Source organism: Aspergillus nomiae, assembly GCF_001204775.2.
Source record: "Aspergillus nomiae NRRL 13137 chromosome Unknown contig00230, whole genome shotgun sequence".
Lineage (NCBI taxonomy): Eukaryota > Fungi > Ascomycota > Eurotiomycetes > Eurotiales > Aspergillaceae > Aspergillus > Aspergillus nomiae.
The window spans coordinates 17,031-30,491 of NW_015378285.1; the positions used below are offsets into that span (position 1 = coordinate 17,031).

General features: G+C 48.1%; 5 protein-coding genes across 5 annotated transcripts; 3 read left to right on the plus strand and 2 right to left on the minus strand.

Annotated features, from left to right (window-relative positions):
• Positions 1-167: 167 nt before the first annotated feature.
• ANOM_006940 (putative transmembrane glycoprotein) lies at positions 168-5,088 on the minus strand (the record flags this gene model as incomplete). The annotated part of the gene is made up of 5 exons (XM_015552196.1): positions 168-1,420; positions 1,493-1,646; positions 1,754-1,875; positions 1,947-2,180; positions 2,832-5,088. 5 exons carry the CDS (start codon positions 5,086-5,088, stop codon positions 168-170), a joined length of 4,020 nt encoding a protein of 1,339 aa, XP_015404976.1.
• A 1,980-nt stretch (positions 5,089-7,068) lies between these two features.
• On the plus strand, positions 7,069-7,470 carry ANOM_006941 (mitotic-spindle organizing protein 1; the record flags this gene model as incomplete). Its single annotated transcript, XM_015552197.1, has 3 exons — positions 7,069-7,146; positions 7,241-7,318; positions 7,393-7,470. The coding sequence occupies 3 exons, from the start codon at positions 7,069-7,071 to the stop codon at positions 7,468-7,470; spliced, it is 234 nt and encodes a 77-aa protein (XP_015404977.1).
• Positions 7,471-7,637: 167 nt separating this feature from the next.
• On the minus strand, positions 7,638-9,197 carry ANOM_006942 (CUE domain-containing protein; the record flags this gene model as incomplete). The annotated part of the gene is made up of 5 exons (XM_015552198.1): positions 7,638-8,162; positions 8,223-8,492; positions 8,545-8,769; positions 8,823-9,120; positions 9,177-9,197. The coding sequence occupies 5 exons, from the start codon at positions 9,195-9,197 to the stop codon at positions 7,771-7,773; spliced, it is 1,206 nt and encodes a 401-aa protein (XP_015404978.1). The 3' UTR covers positions 7,638-7,770.
• A 424-nt stretch (positions 9,198-9,621) lies between these two features.
• On the plus strand, positions 9,622-11,883 carry ANOM_006943 (putative ATP dependent RNA helicase). Its single transcript, XM_015552199.1, has 3 exons — positions 9,622-9,857; positions 9,924-11,585; positions 11,650-11,883. Exons 1-3 carry the CDS (start codon positions 9,633-9,635, stop codon positions 11,779-11,781), a joined length of 2,019 nt encoding a protein of 672 aa, XP_015404979.1. The 5' UTR covers positions 9,622-9,632; the 3' UTR covers positions 11,782-11,883.
• Positions 11,884-12,399: 516 nt separating this feature from the next.
• ANOM_006944 (PITH domain-containing protein) lies at positions 12,400-13,373 on the plus strand (the record flags this gene model as incomplete). Its single annotated transcript, XM_015552200.1, has 3 exons — positions 12,400-12,538; positions 12,606-12,717; positions 12,953-13,373. 3 exons carry the CDS (start codon positions 12,400-12,402, stop codon positions 13,371-13,373), a joined length of 672 nt encoding a protein of 223 aa, XP_015404972.1.
• Between the last annotated feature and the right edge of the window lie 88 nt (positions 13,374-13,461).

Consider the following 13,461-nt stretch of genomic DNA (forward strand, 5'->3'; position numbering starts at 1 on the left):
CTCATAGAGATCTTTGAGTCATACAGAAGCCATGGCAGTAGCTGCTGACGGCTGCCGAAGATGCCTCGTGCCAGGATCAGAAAATGTTAAAAACCCAACAAACCCCGAGCCATCGATCTATGTAACCAGCATCGATAATTGTGAGCTGTAGAAGTGAGCCATCGCATCTATGCTCGCCGGCCTCTGCCTCTTTTGTTTGAAGCGCGGCTTTCCTCGACCATCTCAATCTCATCCTCGTCCGCGCCCTTCTTGAGGTCTTCGCCTTCCGCCAGTCCCCATCTTTCTCTGTCATACCAGTCTTCTCCGTCACTCATTTCGCCCACATGGCCTTCCGCTTTGCACCACTCGAGCACATCATCTTTCATACGACAAGCTCGAAGCAGGCATTCCAACATGTGCTCGAATCCCCTAACAGTCTCCTCCTGTTTCTGCACATATGACCACAGGAGTCGTCGTGTATCTTCGGCTTCCATGGACGACAGACCAAGATTGGGATCTGAACGGATAGAGTCAGGCACGAGAAAGAGAGGGTGTGGTATAGGAAGTGAGCTGAGGGTGTCAGAGGAAGGAGATGATAGGAAGTGATCTGATTCATCCTCTTGTGGATTTGCTGCATTAGCCTGAGCTCGAGTCGTCATCCGTCGAGGTGGCTCGGGGGAGAACCCGTCTTGCATCTCTTCATCTTTGTCCGTTTCATCACCATGGACATTTCCGGGACCCTCATAGGCCGTATCGATGTTCTCGTTTCCTGAGTCAGTTCGATCATTCGCAATTCCTTTTCTGTTTCCATGGAGCCCATCGCCGTCTGATATTTGACTGCGTTCCAAGTGTGAGTTCACTGCTTCACTGGTGGTCCCTTCAACAATGTCTAGATGCTGGGGAAGGTTTCCAACGGGAGTCTCAACCTCTTCGGACTTGAGCTCTCTTGTCTGCTCATGGTTATTCGTAGGGCCACCACCCTCCATCTCATGATTGTGAACACCAGCCATTTCAATGTTTTGTTCTGCAGCATGGGAACTTTGGGTGTCCTTACTTTCCGCTGTCTGGGCCTCATTTGATGTCCTGACAATTGGAACAAAATTATGTGACCCATGGCTACGACCTGTCATTTCTACTCTCGTCGGACTGGGAACTCCGGTCTGTTCATTTGGGCCGACTGGAGATTTGTGGCCCGGGGTGACAAGCCGAGGCTCAAAGATCCATCTGTCTTCGGGAGTTTCAACTGTTCCACATGGCATCCAAGAGCTATCGCCAAGGAACAGTCTGTGGAGGTTCCGCGCACGCCATAAAAGCGTCCTTTCCTGGCGTAGTTTAGCCTCAATGGCCTTGGTCATGTTCGAGAGAGCATTTGATGTATAGGCATGGGACAAGGAAGGGTGGGTAGGTAATTCCGATGGATGTTTTAATGGGCACAGGAAATCTAGTAAGCACATTCGCATCAGTCGTTCGGGAAGGTTATGAATCATCTGCAATGGGGAAACGAGATACTAACTCTCTAATACGATCTCAGAAAATGGATTCTCTTCCGCCGCAGCGGCATCTGCCTCAGAGTCTTCATCATCCTCGTCTAGCTCATCCCCCTCAGAGTCGTAGCGCACCGGATTGGGCTGTAGAATATAGCGAGTGTACCCAGCATGATCAATTTTCTGTGCAAGACATAATGAATATCAGCCGCTGAGGTCTTATTCCGGCCTAGAACGAAGAAGTGAGGGCACCCTGGAGGGACCTTCAATGGCCGCGGAGCGGTGCCTACCTGCTTATAAAGGTCTTCCGGCTGGATATACCCCAGCGCGCCCTCCCGCACATGTTTAGCGTTTGTCCGTAGCTTGTTGCCTCGGTTTGTCGGCTGAGCGATAGGATCATCCGGGCCTGAGACTACAATCAAAAGCCTGAGTTAGAGAGGTATGGCTGGAAAACGAGAAGTAAAGGGAAGCAGTAAGACTTACAGTCATTTTCTTTACGTAAAGCCCTTTTCATACCAACGATTGTATCGGCGATGAGAGCCGCCTGCGCCGCCATGACTATGACCGAATCAAAGGGCAAGTAGAGTAACTCAAATATAGACAGTCGCAGTGCAATTGAAAAGAGGTGGGAAAAGACCAGAGTAAAAGTGGTCGGAGTAGGTATCCCATAAAACACCCCCGAGTCAGAAGCATTCAACGATTCATGTAGTATCTTTTCTACGGAGCATTGAATAGTGACAAGGGGATACAGCAGAAATCAAAGTGGACAATTCTGCGCAGCTTTCAGTTCGGCGTCTTCGCTGAACGGAATGGGGAGCTGCGGCCCCGATCGACGCCGCTAGCCTGCGTTGAAGACATGATAAGGGCACGACACGTGATCACGACATATTTAGATGATGACACAATTGAGGTACATAGATTATCTACTAACATGTTACTGCTACGATACTATAACTGCTTTTATCTGGCCCCCTGGGTATGAATATCAGCGATATATGAAACATAAAAGGTACTTGTACATGAATAACAAGGATATCATGATGGAGAATGCAATGGGCCAACAACACAGCGCGCAAAACGACAACTATATACAGCACAAGGGTACTGCTCACATAAAAGACTTCATCTGTAATTCCTCCCGCTTTCAGTTAGCTCCCTCTGCAGGCCTCGCTTCCCTCCTGCTTCCCGAGCCGCTTGCCGAATCAAACTTGCCCGTTAAACCTTGCCGTCAAATTGGATGGACGAGGTTGACGGACTCGTACGCAGTGTCTGCGGACTAGCGCCAGCACCTTCGCTTTGCAGGAGTGAAGTCGCGTTAGGCCTACCACCCTGCTTCATGGATTTGACGTTCACCGATATGTTGCGGACCCCCTAAGTCGTCGTGCACTTCATGCGACTCAGCGTGCCGCGCACTGGCAAGGCTTATTTCGCTGAGCAACCGAGGAAGCGGTCCTATTGCCTCCGAGTAGTTCTGGGCCAGGCTTGATTGGCTCAGTCCTCTGGCCATTGAAGCCACTGGCCGTACATTCAGGGATTCTTCGGACAGAGATTCTAAATACGTAGACTGTCGGTTGTCATCCGTATAGATAGAGGCAGACATTGCCGTAGACCACGGACGTTCATGTATGGATCGTCTGTAGTCATCATAGCAACTGGAGCTATACAAAGTATCAGTGCGGCTAGCTGTGCTTCGAGCTCTTTCCAGCGCACGAAGACCTGAAGATGTTCTGCGGCCAAACTGACCGGAGAACATGGGGTTGGACGAGTTTCGGTTCTTCGCCCTACTGTGAACGAAGGCCTCCAAAGAATCAGCCTCCGAAATTGTCAGTGTGTCAGGCTCAACAGTTCGTAAGCTCATCCGCTTTGAAAGCTCTACACTACCTCTTGCGCGAGGTGGGGGCCGAGGAAACAAAGGTGCTAGATTCCCAACGCCGCTTTCGTCGCTTTGGAAAGATGCATGCGTATTTTGCCATGACACTCTGACTACTCCATGTCCAGGAGGTCCGAAGCCACCGGCACCGTGCCCTGCACCGCTAAGCCTTACGGGAAGTCCTGATGAAACAGATGATATCCCACTAGAACGTTTGGAGTACCTTTTTGATTTGGATGAGTGCACCGAGTTTCGCTTCAACGATCTCCTTGGTTGGATTGGTTTGAGAGGTTCTCGCTTTCGTGAATTAGTGGTAGTTCGCCTGCGCATAGGCGGACTGTTCTGGAACGACAGCCGCTTAGGTGGAATGGCAATATCGTCGACCTGTTTCTCCTTTTCCGGTTCAGATACTTTTAATGGTGCGATATCCCAATCAATGGTCGAAGCGGAAAGTGTGTTTGTCCTGCCTTCGATAGGTCGTCCCTGTTCACCGCCGTCCAAGGGACTTGTGTCCCACAAAGGCCCTAGTTCCAGTTTTGGTGGGTTCGAGGCTAGTTCCGGGGAATCTCTGGTCAGTTTAGAGAGATTGTATTGGGTGGTTTCTTCAGAAGGCTGACAACATGGTAGCTCTGAGCCATTTGAGTCTGGTGCTTTCTCCTTCGACAGCTGTTCTTCTTCATGTGTCCTGCGCTTGCGGCGCCAGCAACAAAAAAGAAGCAAAAGACTCATTAAAAAGGCAAAAGGAATTACGACCGAAATAGCAATTATTCCGGCTTTCTTTCCATGGATTCCCTCAGAGCCTCCGGGCTTGTCTGCCCCTTGACCAGGAGAATTTGCTTTGTCCAAGATATTAATTGCAAATTTCTTGGTATCTTCCGCGGTCCCCTCATGAGCGGAAAGCTTGACTGTATATTTGTTCGGGCTGAAATCAGCTGGAACAAGGCCGTAAAGAGTTTTGTTATCGGAATTGTACTGCAGCCATGGGAGCTGAGTTCCCAGGTCGACTTCAAGTTGAACGGAATCATTGGTCAGGACTGTATTGTCAAAAACAAAATAGAAGTAGCTTCCGACGACCGCATCGCATTCAGCTATATCGTGAAAGAATTGGGAGTATTGCAGACTAACGATAAGCCTTGCTATATCTTGATACCTATCTGTGACGGAAATAGTGATATTTTCATCCGCCACACCAACCGGTGGAGTCCCTGTGAATGAGAGAGTAGTGTTGTCAAACTCTATCCAAGAAGGAGAGTCTGTTTGGATATCAGTCAAATCAGCATTTGCCGGTTCTCGCCCATCTAATCTCAACGCCTCCTTGAACCGAGGGCTGGTAAACTGCTCTCCTCTGCTAACGAAGAAAGTCTGCACGCTTTGGTTGAATGAGAGAATATGCGGGCTGACAGTCATATCAAAATTCATGGCGGCTGCGCTGAAACCAGCCACATCTGAGGCGACAAGGCTAAAAGCGAAAGTTTGAGGCCCAGTATTAGGTGCAACACCTGAAAATCGAAGATTTGACTGGTCAAATCCCACCCAGGAAGGTAGCGGGGTATTGTCTGGAGATGTCCCATAGTACACGGTGGAAGGGCGGGTGTTGGTAAATGTGTCATAATCGAAAGATATGTCAAAGGCGTCCCCAGAATGAATCAGGATTGTTGATGGAGCGGATGTCGCGGCAATCGCTTCGAGCTGAGGAAGCAATGGCTTTCCAGGTTTTGGTCCATCATCTTCTGTCACGATGAGAGTGACTTCCATACTTGCTGACTCTGATTCATCCGATGCTACAAGATCAAATTTCACTGTCCCCTCATCTTTCCCCCCAGGTGTGCCGAATAAAGTGCGACTTGTGCTATCCACCCGAAGCCATGATGGGGCGTTTGAGAGGGAATATGTTGTTTCCGAGTCGCTCCCACCGAATGTGCCCTGGGAAAAAACAAACTGATATCGTTGTGCGACCCGTGCCACAGGTGGCAGCTGTGAATTGATTGGGTAGTTTGAAACCAACTTTGCATCAACAATCCACGTAAAACCAAGGATAATCAACCAGATAAGCGCCATGTCTTCGAGATAGACAGAACTGTTCTAGACGATACTTGATCGATAGAACAGGCAAATATTCTGTTGTCCACCCAGGAGATATTCTGGCGACCATTTGGGTGGCGCGAAAATTAGTTGAAGAGTAGAAAATAAGTTGTAAGAAGAACCTGAAATGGACATGGGAGAATATGTCTGTCTATCCTTGGAATAGGGACTCCCATTCTCCCCGGTGATCGCGCCTAAGGGCTAGTCAAAGCACAGGAGAAGCGCGATTCGTGAGGCCCCTTCATCCGAGCCATACCTAGATATCTTTGACGTCACTAAATTATGGCGAATAATCGGCGAAGAGTAATAACAGCAGTAACTGGCGCGCGATAAAGCACACTTCGCGAAATGCACAGTCATGCAAGGGGCATGGCTTGTGGGAGCCAAGGAGGTCCCCCGAGCAGAACTTCCGGTAGGGCTTGACTCCTTCGAGTACTTGAGGGGTTGGTAGGCGAAGAATGTCAGCAATCATACGTGTTTGTCCCTTCCTAAAGTTAAAAACTAAGGGAGGAGAGGAAAAAGGTGCCCTTGAGAGTACCATTCCTCTCGAAGGGGGCTGACAGAGGTAGATGTATCGGAGAATGATAGGTCTACACGTCAAGCGCCACGAGTGAGGTCGAGTATCTCTCTGATCTGAGCGCCCTGGCGCGTAGTAATTGGCGATTTACTCACGTTCTTCGAATCCAAGCTAGAGACACAGGCATCGGGATGGGGTTCTAGCCTTGTCCACGCATAACTGGATATTCTAGCAGCCTCCTATTGCAGATATTGTCGAATATAACCCAGTAGTTTCATCTCGACGCCTTGTCGATAATGACTTCCTATACAAGAGTTTGTGTGACAGTGCTCGTCCTTCATGTTGAACATAGACAAGCGACTAAAGGGAAGCATGCATCCAGTGCCACACTTGTCGCATACAAGACTCTCGTATTCGGCTTCTTCTCCCAGAGTTTTTCACTGGATCCCAAAGCCTCATTGGTGGGGAGCGGCTTCTTCTCGACGCGTGTTAATCTGAGTGAGAACTTCGAATGCGTGGCTCCTTTCCAAGGAATGGATGTCTGATATGTTCAATTCCCTATTCCACATTCCTGAAGATCCTTCCGGGACCTACATTCTAGATTGTTAGAGATAGGCTGTAGAGGCGTGGCGCGTCTCGATAGCCCGATAGGGCATCAAGATAGGGTATTTTGGCAGGCAGCGATTTGTTCATCGCGAAAGCGAATATCTGTACGGAATAGTAGATCCGTCCATCCATGCAGGGAAATCCTCCGATCGCCAGGAACCAATCGTACGCGTGACAACTCTCCCCACCACTGGACAGAAGTACTATAGTTAGTAGTAGTCCACTTATTGAGCATGGAGTACTATAAAATCTATAGATAAAGAACTCCTAAAGTTCCTTGGCCCGGAGTTCCACCATGGACCTTTTGCCGGTGGTGGCCGTGACCAATCAGCTGACCTTCGTGACTGGATTGCATCTATCCATTGGCCGGGTATTTCGAACTGGACCTCTCCCAAGTAGTTCACCATCTCTAGCGCATATCTGACATTGTTGCCAATACTTCAAACCCCAGTATTTTATTCTAGTTTTAGTTCTTAATTTTTTTCTTCTTTGTTCCCTCCTACTCTTTTTGGGCACATCGAATTCTAAAAATGCCTTCTCAACCCGACGACAAGCGTCAGGCGGCACGCGAAGTTATTGACATTCTTCACGAGATCTCCACACTTCTTGTATGTGAGAGATCCATTCTTTCCCATGGCGTTGTCTTTCGTATTGCTATATTTTTCACCTCCGTCCTGACTATCTGATCCACTGGATATGTAGAACACGGCTTTAGACAGAACTGATCTTTCCCTTTGCGTCTCACTCATCGAGAACGGCGTCAACCCGGACGCCCTTGCTGTGAGTTTCGGGCTTCCAATACATCTTCTCTCCTTTAGGCGCTAGAGTGCTAACATTCCCCTTTAAATGCTCAGACGATCATAAAGGACTTGAGAAAAGAAGCCACAGCCGCTCCACGGCTCACCACGAATGAGAATGACCTTGGTGAATAGATGCAGTTCTGACTTCGCGTCTTCTTCTCTTCTCTAATTCCCTTACGCGGCTTTAATTCAGTGATACCCTCTTTCCAGACATTGGAAGTATAGTTACAACAAAGAAACTCGTTACATTGTGGTGTTTTGCTTCATTGTATTGACACATTTATGTATGTTAAATCAGCTTTGGTATTGTGCTGCAATCTCTGGTATCATTGTAAACTCTAGGCGTCAATTCAGAAGAAGTACGGAAAGGCATAACATGACCGCGTATGAAATTAAGAGGAGATAAAAAAAAAGCATACTGCTGACACGGCGTTAAGACTTTCCACCATCTGCCTTCTTATCTGCTTTTGATGCGGAAGGCAGCTCGCCAGAAATCGCCTCGGCTGTGGCTGTCTTGATACGGTCACCCCCATCGGCGGGAGTCTGATCCTTAGGCTTGGTATCTTTTTCATCCTCGCTATCGCCTAGGCTAAATGGATCATGATCTCCAACAGGAGAAGGCTCAACAGTAGATAATGGTTGCCATTTGCTGGGTTTACCACCCGCAGGAGAAAATCTAGACGATTCGGATGCATCGTAAAGATTGCCCCCGATTTCAGTGGGCGGACCCTCTTGGAAAGACACTTTACGTCTGTCTGGTGAAGACGACGAGGTCTTGTAGAGGCTAGGATTGGCAAGCGGCCTTGGTGGCCTTGGTGGAGGAGCTATCCCAGAAGTCAGTACAGCTGCCATAGTGAATCAAGGAAGCCTTTAACAAGACAAACCTTCTGTATCTCTCATTTCGAGGGCTGAAAAATCGTCACTTAGAACCCGGGGATCTGCGTCATAGCGTTCGCGATCCCCGCTACGACGGCCCAGCTCTCCGCTTCTCCTTGTCTGGCCATCACTCTCATTGCGATAGCCCTGACTGGACGGGGCCCCATCCTGATCTTCGCCATCAAGTCTTTTCTTTAGGTTTTGAACCCACGAGTTAACTTTTGTTTGGGTCTCTAGAAATCCTTTGCGGATGTTGTCACGGATCACCGGAAGATCATCTACGATCATTAGTAAACCATGAAGATATTCCTAAAGGATCAATAACGATACCATCAAAAAAACTATATTCTCTGTCCTCCGACAGCTCACTGTCCCTTCTCGTCCGATCATATGGATGGCCACCCTCCAAGCGGGATTGAGGTGCACGGCGATTGTAATGCTCCGCAAGCTGGCGAGCATATAATTCATCTGCTTCCAGCTGCCTTTGTGTTGCGGAGGGGCGAGGTGGCTTTGGAGGAGGAACATCTTGCTCGGCAGCGCTGGGGTCAGTCATACCTACACAGATTAATAATCAACGATGACACCTTTAGCGGTAAAGATCCACAAACCAAGGAGAGCATGGAAAGCGCGTTCAACGTCCCAGTTGCTGGCTACCAAGACTGCCTTGATTACTGACACTTCAATAGTAGGGAACGCTTCTTTGAGGGTTGTTTCGGACTGTTGTTGCGGGCTCAATGGACGCGGCGGTTTTTGCGGGGCAGCTTCTGTCGCATTCTGCTGAGCTACGGCCGCAGACACCGAGGTGATGCCAGATTCTTGAGGTTCATCATCAAAATCCAGCGGGCGTGCCGTCGTAGGAGACTCTGGCTTAGGACTATATGGGCCCGGGGTAATCTTGTTGGTATTCTAGTATCAAATCAGTCAGTGTTTTGTATGCACGGGTGACAGATACGGAAACGAACCGTTTTGTCTTCGTCAGCCATGACAAAACTGACCGAATCTGAAATATTAAATTAAAATGTAATCGAAAGTAGTCGAGATATCGTCGACAAGCACGAGAGGAAGTGTGCTGTTGAGTCTGACAAGTAGAAAGCAAAGGGTGGTAGTAGTAGCCTGGAGGACGGGACGGAGCCTGGAGCCTGGAGTATTGGAAGCTCCTGGTTAGCTCCCGATGCGCAGTGACGTTGGGCCACGTGATGGATACCCATCGCTTATCTAATCCTGTTGCAGTTTTGTTTTTCACTTTGGAACATATATGTACTAGTCCACCTTGTTATCCTAAATCGTTAGTATTATAGGCAGATTTTATACCCAGTATGTCTCAGCCACCTGCGTCAGGCGGCACTAGAATATTGTTTGGTTGATAACACTTCGGATTGCAACTGTGTCACTGAACTTTAGTACTTCACCCATTAAGAATGGCTTCGGAGCTAGACCTCACATCTGCCTTCATTCCATCACTGTACAAACCCGCTGCTCTACTGCCTATCGCCAGACATAGGCAAAATTTACTGTACCTTGTTGACACATATCCCGTTACAATTGTTGTTGGGCAAACTGGAAGTGGGAAGACGACCCAGCTACCCCAGTATCTAGACCAAGCAGGATGGTGTGCAGATGGAAAGTCTATAGCAGTAACTCAGGTATCTCCCGTTCTGTCTCAGTTCATTAATACTCGTCCATTTGGAATAAAAGCTAAACTGTTGTAGCCGCGCCGTGTTGCAGTCACGACTGTCGCAGCTCGAGTGGCTGAGGAAATGCGTTGCAGGGTTGGCGAGGAGGTGGGCTATTCTATTCGCTTTGAGGACTTGACCTCTGCATCAACAAGGATAAAGTTCCTAACAGATGGAATGCTACTTAGAGAGGCCCTTGTAGACCCACTACTGTCACGCTATTCAGTAATCATGGTGGATGAAGCACATGAGAGGTCTCTAAGCACTGACATACTCTTGGGGATCCTTAAGAAAATTTTGAAGCGGCGTCCTGAACTAAGGATTATTATCAGCAGTGCTACTCTGCAGGCAGAAGATATTTTGCACTTCTTCGCCGGAGATCAGTTCCAGAACGGGATGGACTCGGTTGGAAAGGGGGGAGATGTTGGAAAGATTATCAGTCTAGAGGGCCGAATGTACCCTGTGGACATACTTTTCCTCGAGTCACCCGCAGAAGACTATGTCGAACGGGCTGTAAAAACCGTTTTTGACATACATCTACAAGAAGTGGAAGGCGATATTCTGGTATTCTTAACGGGCCGTGAAGAAATCGATTCGGCAGTACAGTTGATATCAGAACGTGTCGCAACGCTGCACCCTAGAGCACAGGCACTAGTCGCTCTACCTCTGTATTCCGGTCTCCCAACGGATCAACAAATGTACGTTTTCGAACCAGCGCCAGAAAATACACGCAAAGTCATTGTTTCAACGAACATCGCGGAGGCTTCTGTTACTATTGACAGCATTGCATATGTCGTCGACTGCGGTTTCGCAAAGTTAAGGGCCTTTGATCCTAGTACTGGCATTGAAACGTTAACAGCAGTCCCAATATCGAAGGCTGCGGCAGTTCAACGTGCAGGTCGAGCCGGAAGAACTAAACCCGGAAAATGCTTCCGTCTCTACACCCAGCAGGCTTATGAACAACTTCTGGAAGCCACAGTCCCAGAAATCCAGCGGTCAAATCTTGCCCCTGTGATCATGCAGCTTAAGGCGTTGGGAATAGATAACATAGCTCGCTTTGACTTCTTGACGCCTCCGCCTGCAGAACTTGTTATGCGTGCATTCGAACTCCTTTACTCTCTTGGGGTCGTTGATGATTATGCCAAGCTCACCAAGCCACTGGGTATGCGGATGGCAGAAGTAGCTGTGGACCCTATGATGGCGAAAGCTCTGCTTTCTGCACAATCGTTTAACTGCCTAAGTGAGATACTTTCAATTGCAGCAATGGTCAACTTACAGGGATCAGTGTGGGTCCAGCACGAGGGTGATAAAAGGGCGGCAGAGAGCAGTCGCAGAAGATTCGCTGTTGAAGAGGGTGACCATCTGACGAATTTGAATGTATATCAGGCTTTTATCACGATAGGGAAGAAAGATCCCAAGTGGTGCCGAGACAATCTTTTGAATTACCGATCCTTGCAACGGGCAATGAGCATCAGGGCTCAGCTTAAGAGATACCTCGAACGTTTCGGCATCCGGATAGATGAGGGTCCTTCATTCCACCCTAAGGCAGATTCCAGTACTAGTAGATACCCTGAGAATATCCAGAGGTGCCTCACGGCTGGTTATTTTGCACATGCCGCAAAGATGCAACCAAACGGAACGTTCAAGTCTGCTACTGGTGGCCTTACTCTACATGCTCACCCCAGTTCGTTGATGTTCGTATGTGTTTCTATTCTTTAGAAATCGTCGTGACCTTTCGATTTCCCTACTAACCCGAGTTTAGAATCGAAAAGCGGACTGGGTCATCTTCCACGAGATATTGCAAACAGGTGAAAAGACATTCATTCGGGATATCACGAAGATCGAAAGGGGCTGGCTTCTGGAGTACGCCCCTAATTATTACAAAGTCAACTAATAACTCCTTAGTACGGCTCGTTGGGGGCAAAAATACCCTATGACTACTGCACTTAACCTACCGGGTACCATCCAGTTTCAGGGCGACCATAGAGGTTTAGATGATGTGTGTATTCTAGATGACTACTACGGCTACGCTTGAAACCCACGCTTAAGAAGAAAGCAAGGTGTATGTGAAGGAAGACGAGAAAAGAGAGAAGTAGGGAGAGGTGCTGAGCCACGACAGTAACAGTCTCCATTCCCATGAAATGGACTAGGTATGCTTAGTTTGAAAAGAAAGTAGGAAGGTCGGAAGAAGAAGAAGCAGAAGCAAAAAAAAAATGTGAATTTATCAGAAAATATATCTTGAATTTGATCTGTTTCTTTTAGTACTTTTCAAAAGGTTTTACGAGTTTAACAATTTTGAAAACAGTGACATTGGATCTAATCCATTCAATCGGAAAGTTAGCACACAAACTAAAAGATTAACATAATTTATCTCTCACCACAGCTCTGTAAGAAAAAAAACCCCCACAATCACCTTTCGATGTGCAGTGCATGACTCTAAGTACAGGTGATATTTATCTTCTGGTCTACGCCAGAAAAACCGGCTTTCAACAATACCATACTCAAACCCAGTATGCCCGGGGATCACCACCACGATCACGGCAGTCATTGTCATGGAGAAGATGGACATGATCATTCAAATGATATCACCCCAGCTCTCCAATCCCTCCTCTATTCCCAAATCCAGTTTGATTCGATCGTTACGCTAAATGGTAAGAGCGACATGGTTACGGACATGGCATTATATTATTCTATACAAGTGCTAAACCGAAGTTATAGAAGCAACCCCCAACGCCGGCGCTGCGATTGTCCAGAAAACCTGGGCCGAAAGACTAAATGACCAACCGGAGCTTGAAAGTGATGCAGACGAGCAACTGCTTATGTATATCCCGTAAGTGGTGTGATCTTCTCAGCTTGAAATTTTTTTTCTTTCTTTTCTTTTTTGCTCCTCTGGTTTACCCCACCTATTACAAGTTGGACCCCTCCTTCCTCTGACCGGTCTCAAGATACTTTCAACCTAACTACCACCCGAAGCTCACTTCTGATGATTCCTATCTGCCTTTGCCGTCTTTTTAATTCCTTTACCCTTCTCTTCTGATAGTTCCAAGCTCTGACCTTGTACACAGCTTCACTGGCCAAGTAAAGGTTCATTCTTTAATCATTTACACGGCTCCGACACCGGCCGCCCCGAAGACCCTGAAATTGTTCAAGAACCGTGACGATCTAGATTTTGCGACTGCTTCAGAGCTGAAGCCAACACAGTCAGTGGAGATCCCGCAGCCAGTTCCCGGAGCCGATGTCTTCGATTTGCCATTGAACCGCGCTCACTGGAATGCTACTACCTCCATTACCTTGTTCTTTGAGGACAACTGGAGCGATGGGAATGAGGATGTGACTAAGGTTGGTTATGTTGGGTTCAAGGGTCAATTTATGGCCTTGAATAGGGAGCCCGTCAGCTTTCTCTATGAAGCAGCAGCCAATCCCAGTGACCACGTCGCAATTCAAGGCGTCACTGGCGTGGGAGGTAGGATCATGCCCGGCCAGTGAGTCACGTATGCACATTGTATGCACATTGTATGCTTCTAGAGAGCCACCGCCTCAAGCCAGGGAGTATGTGTCATAGATGATGGCCGAC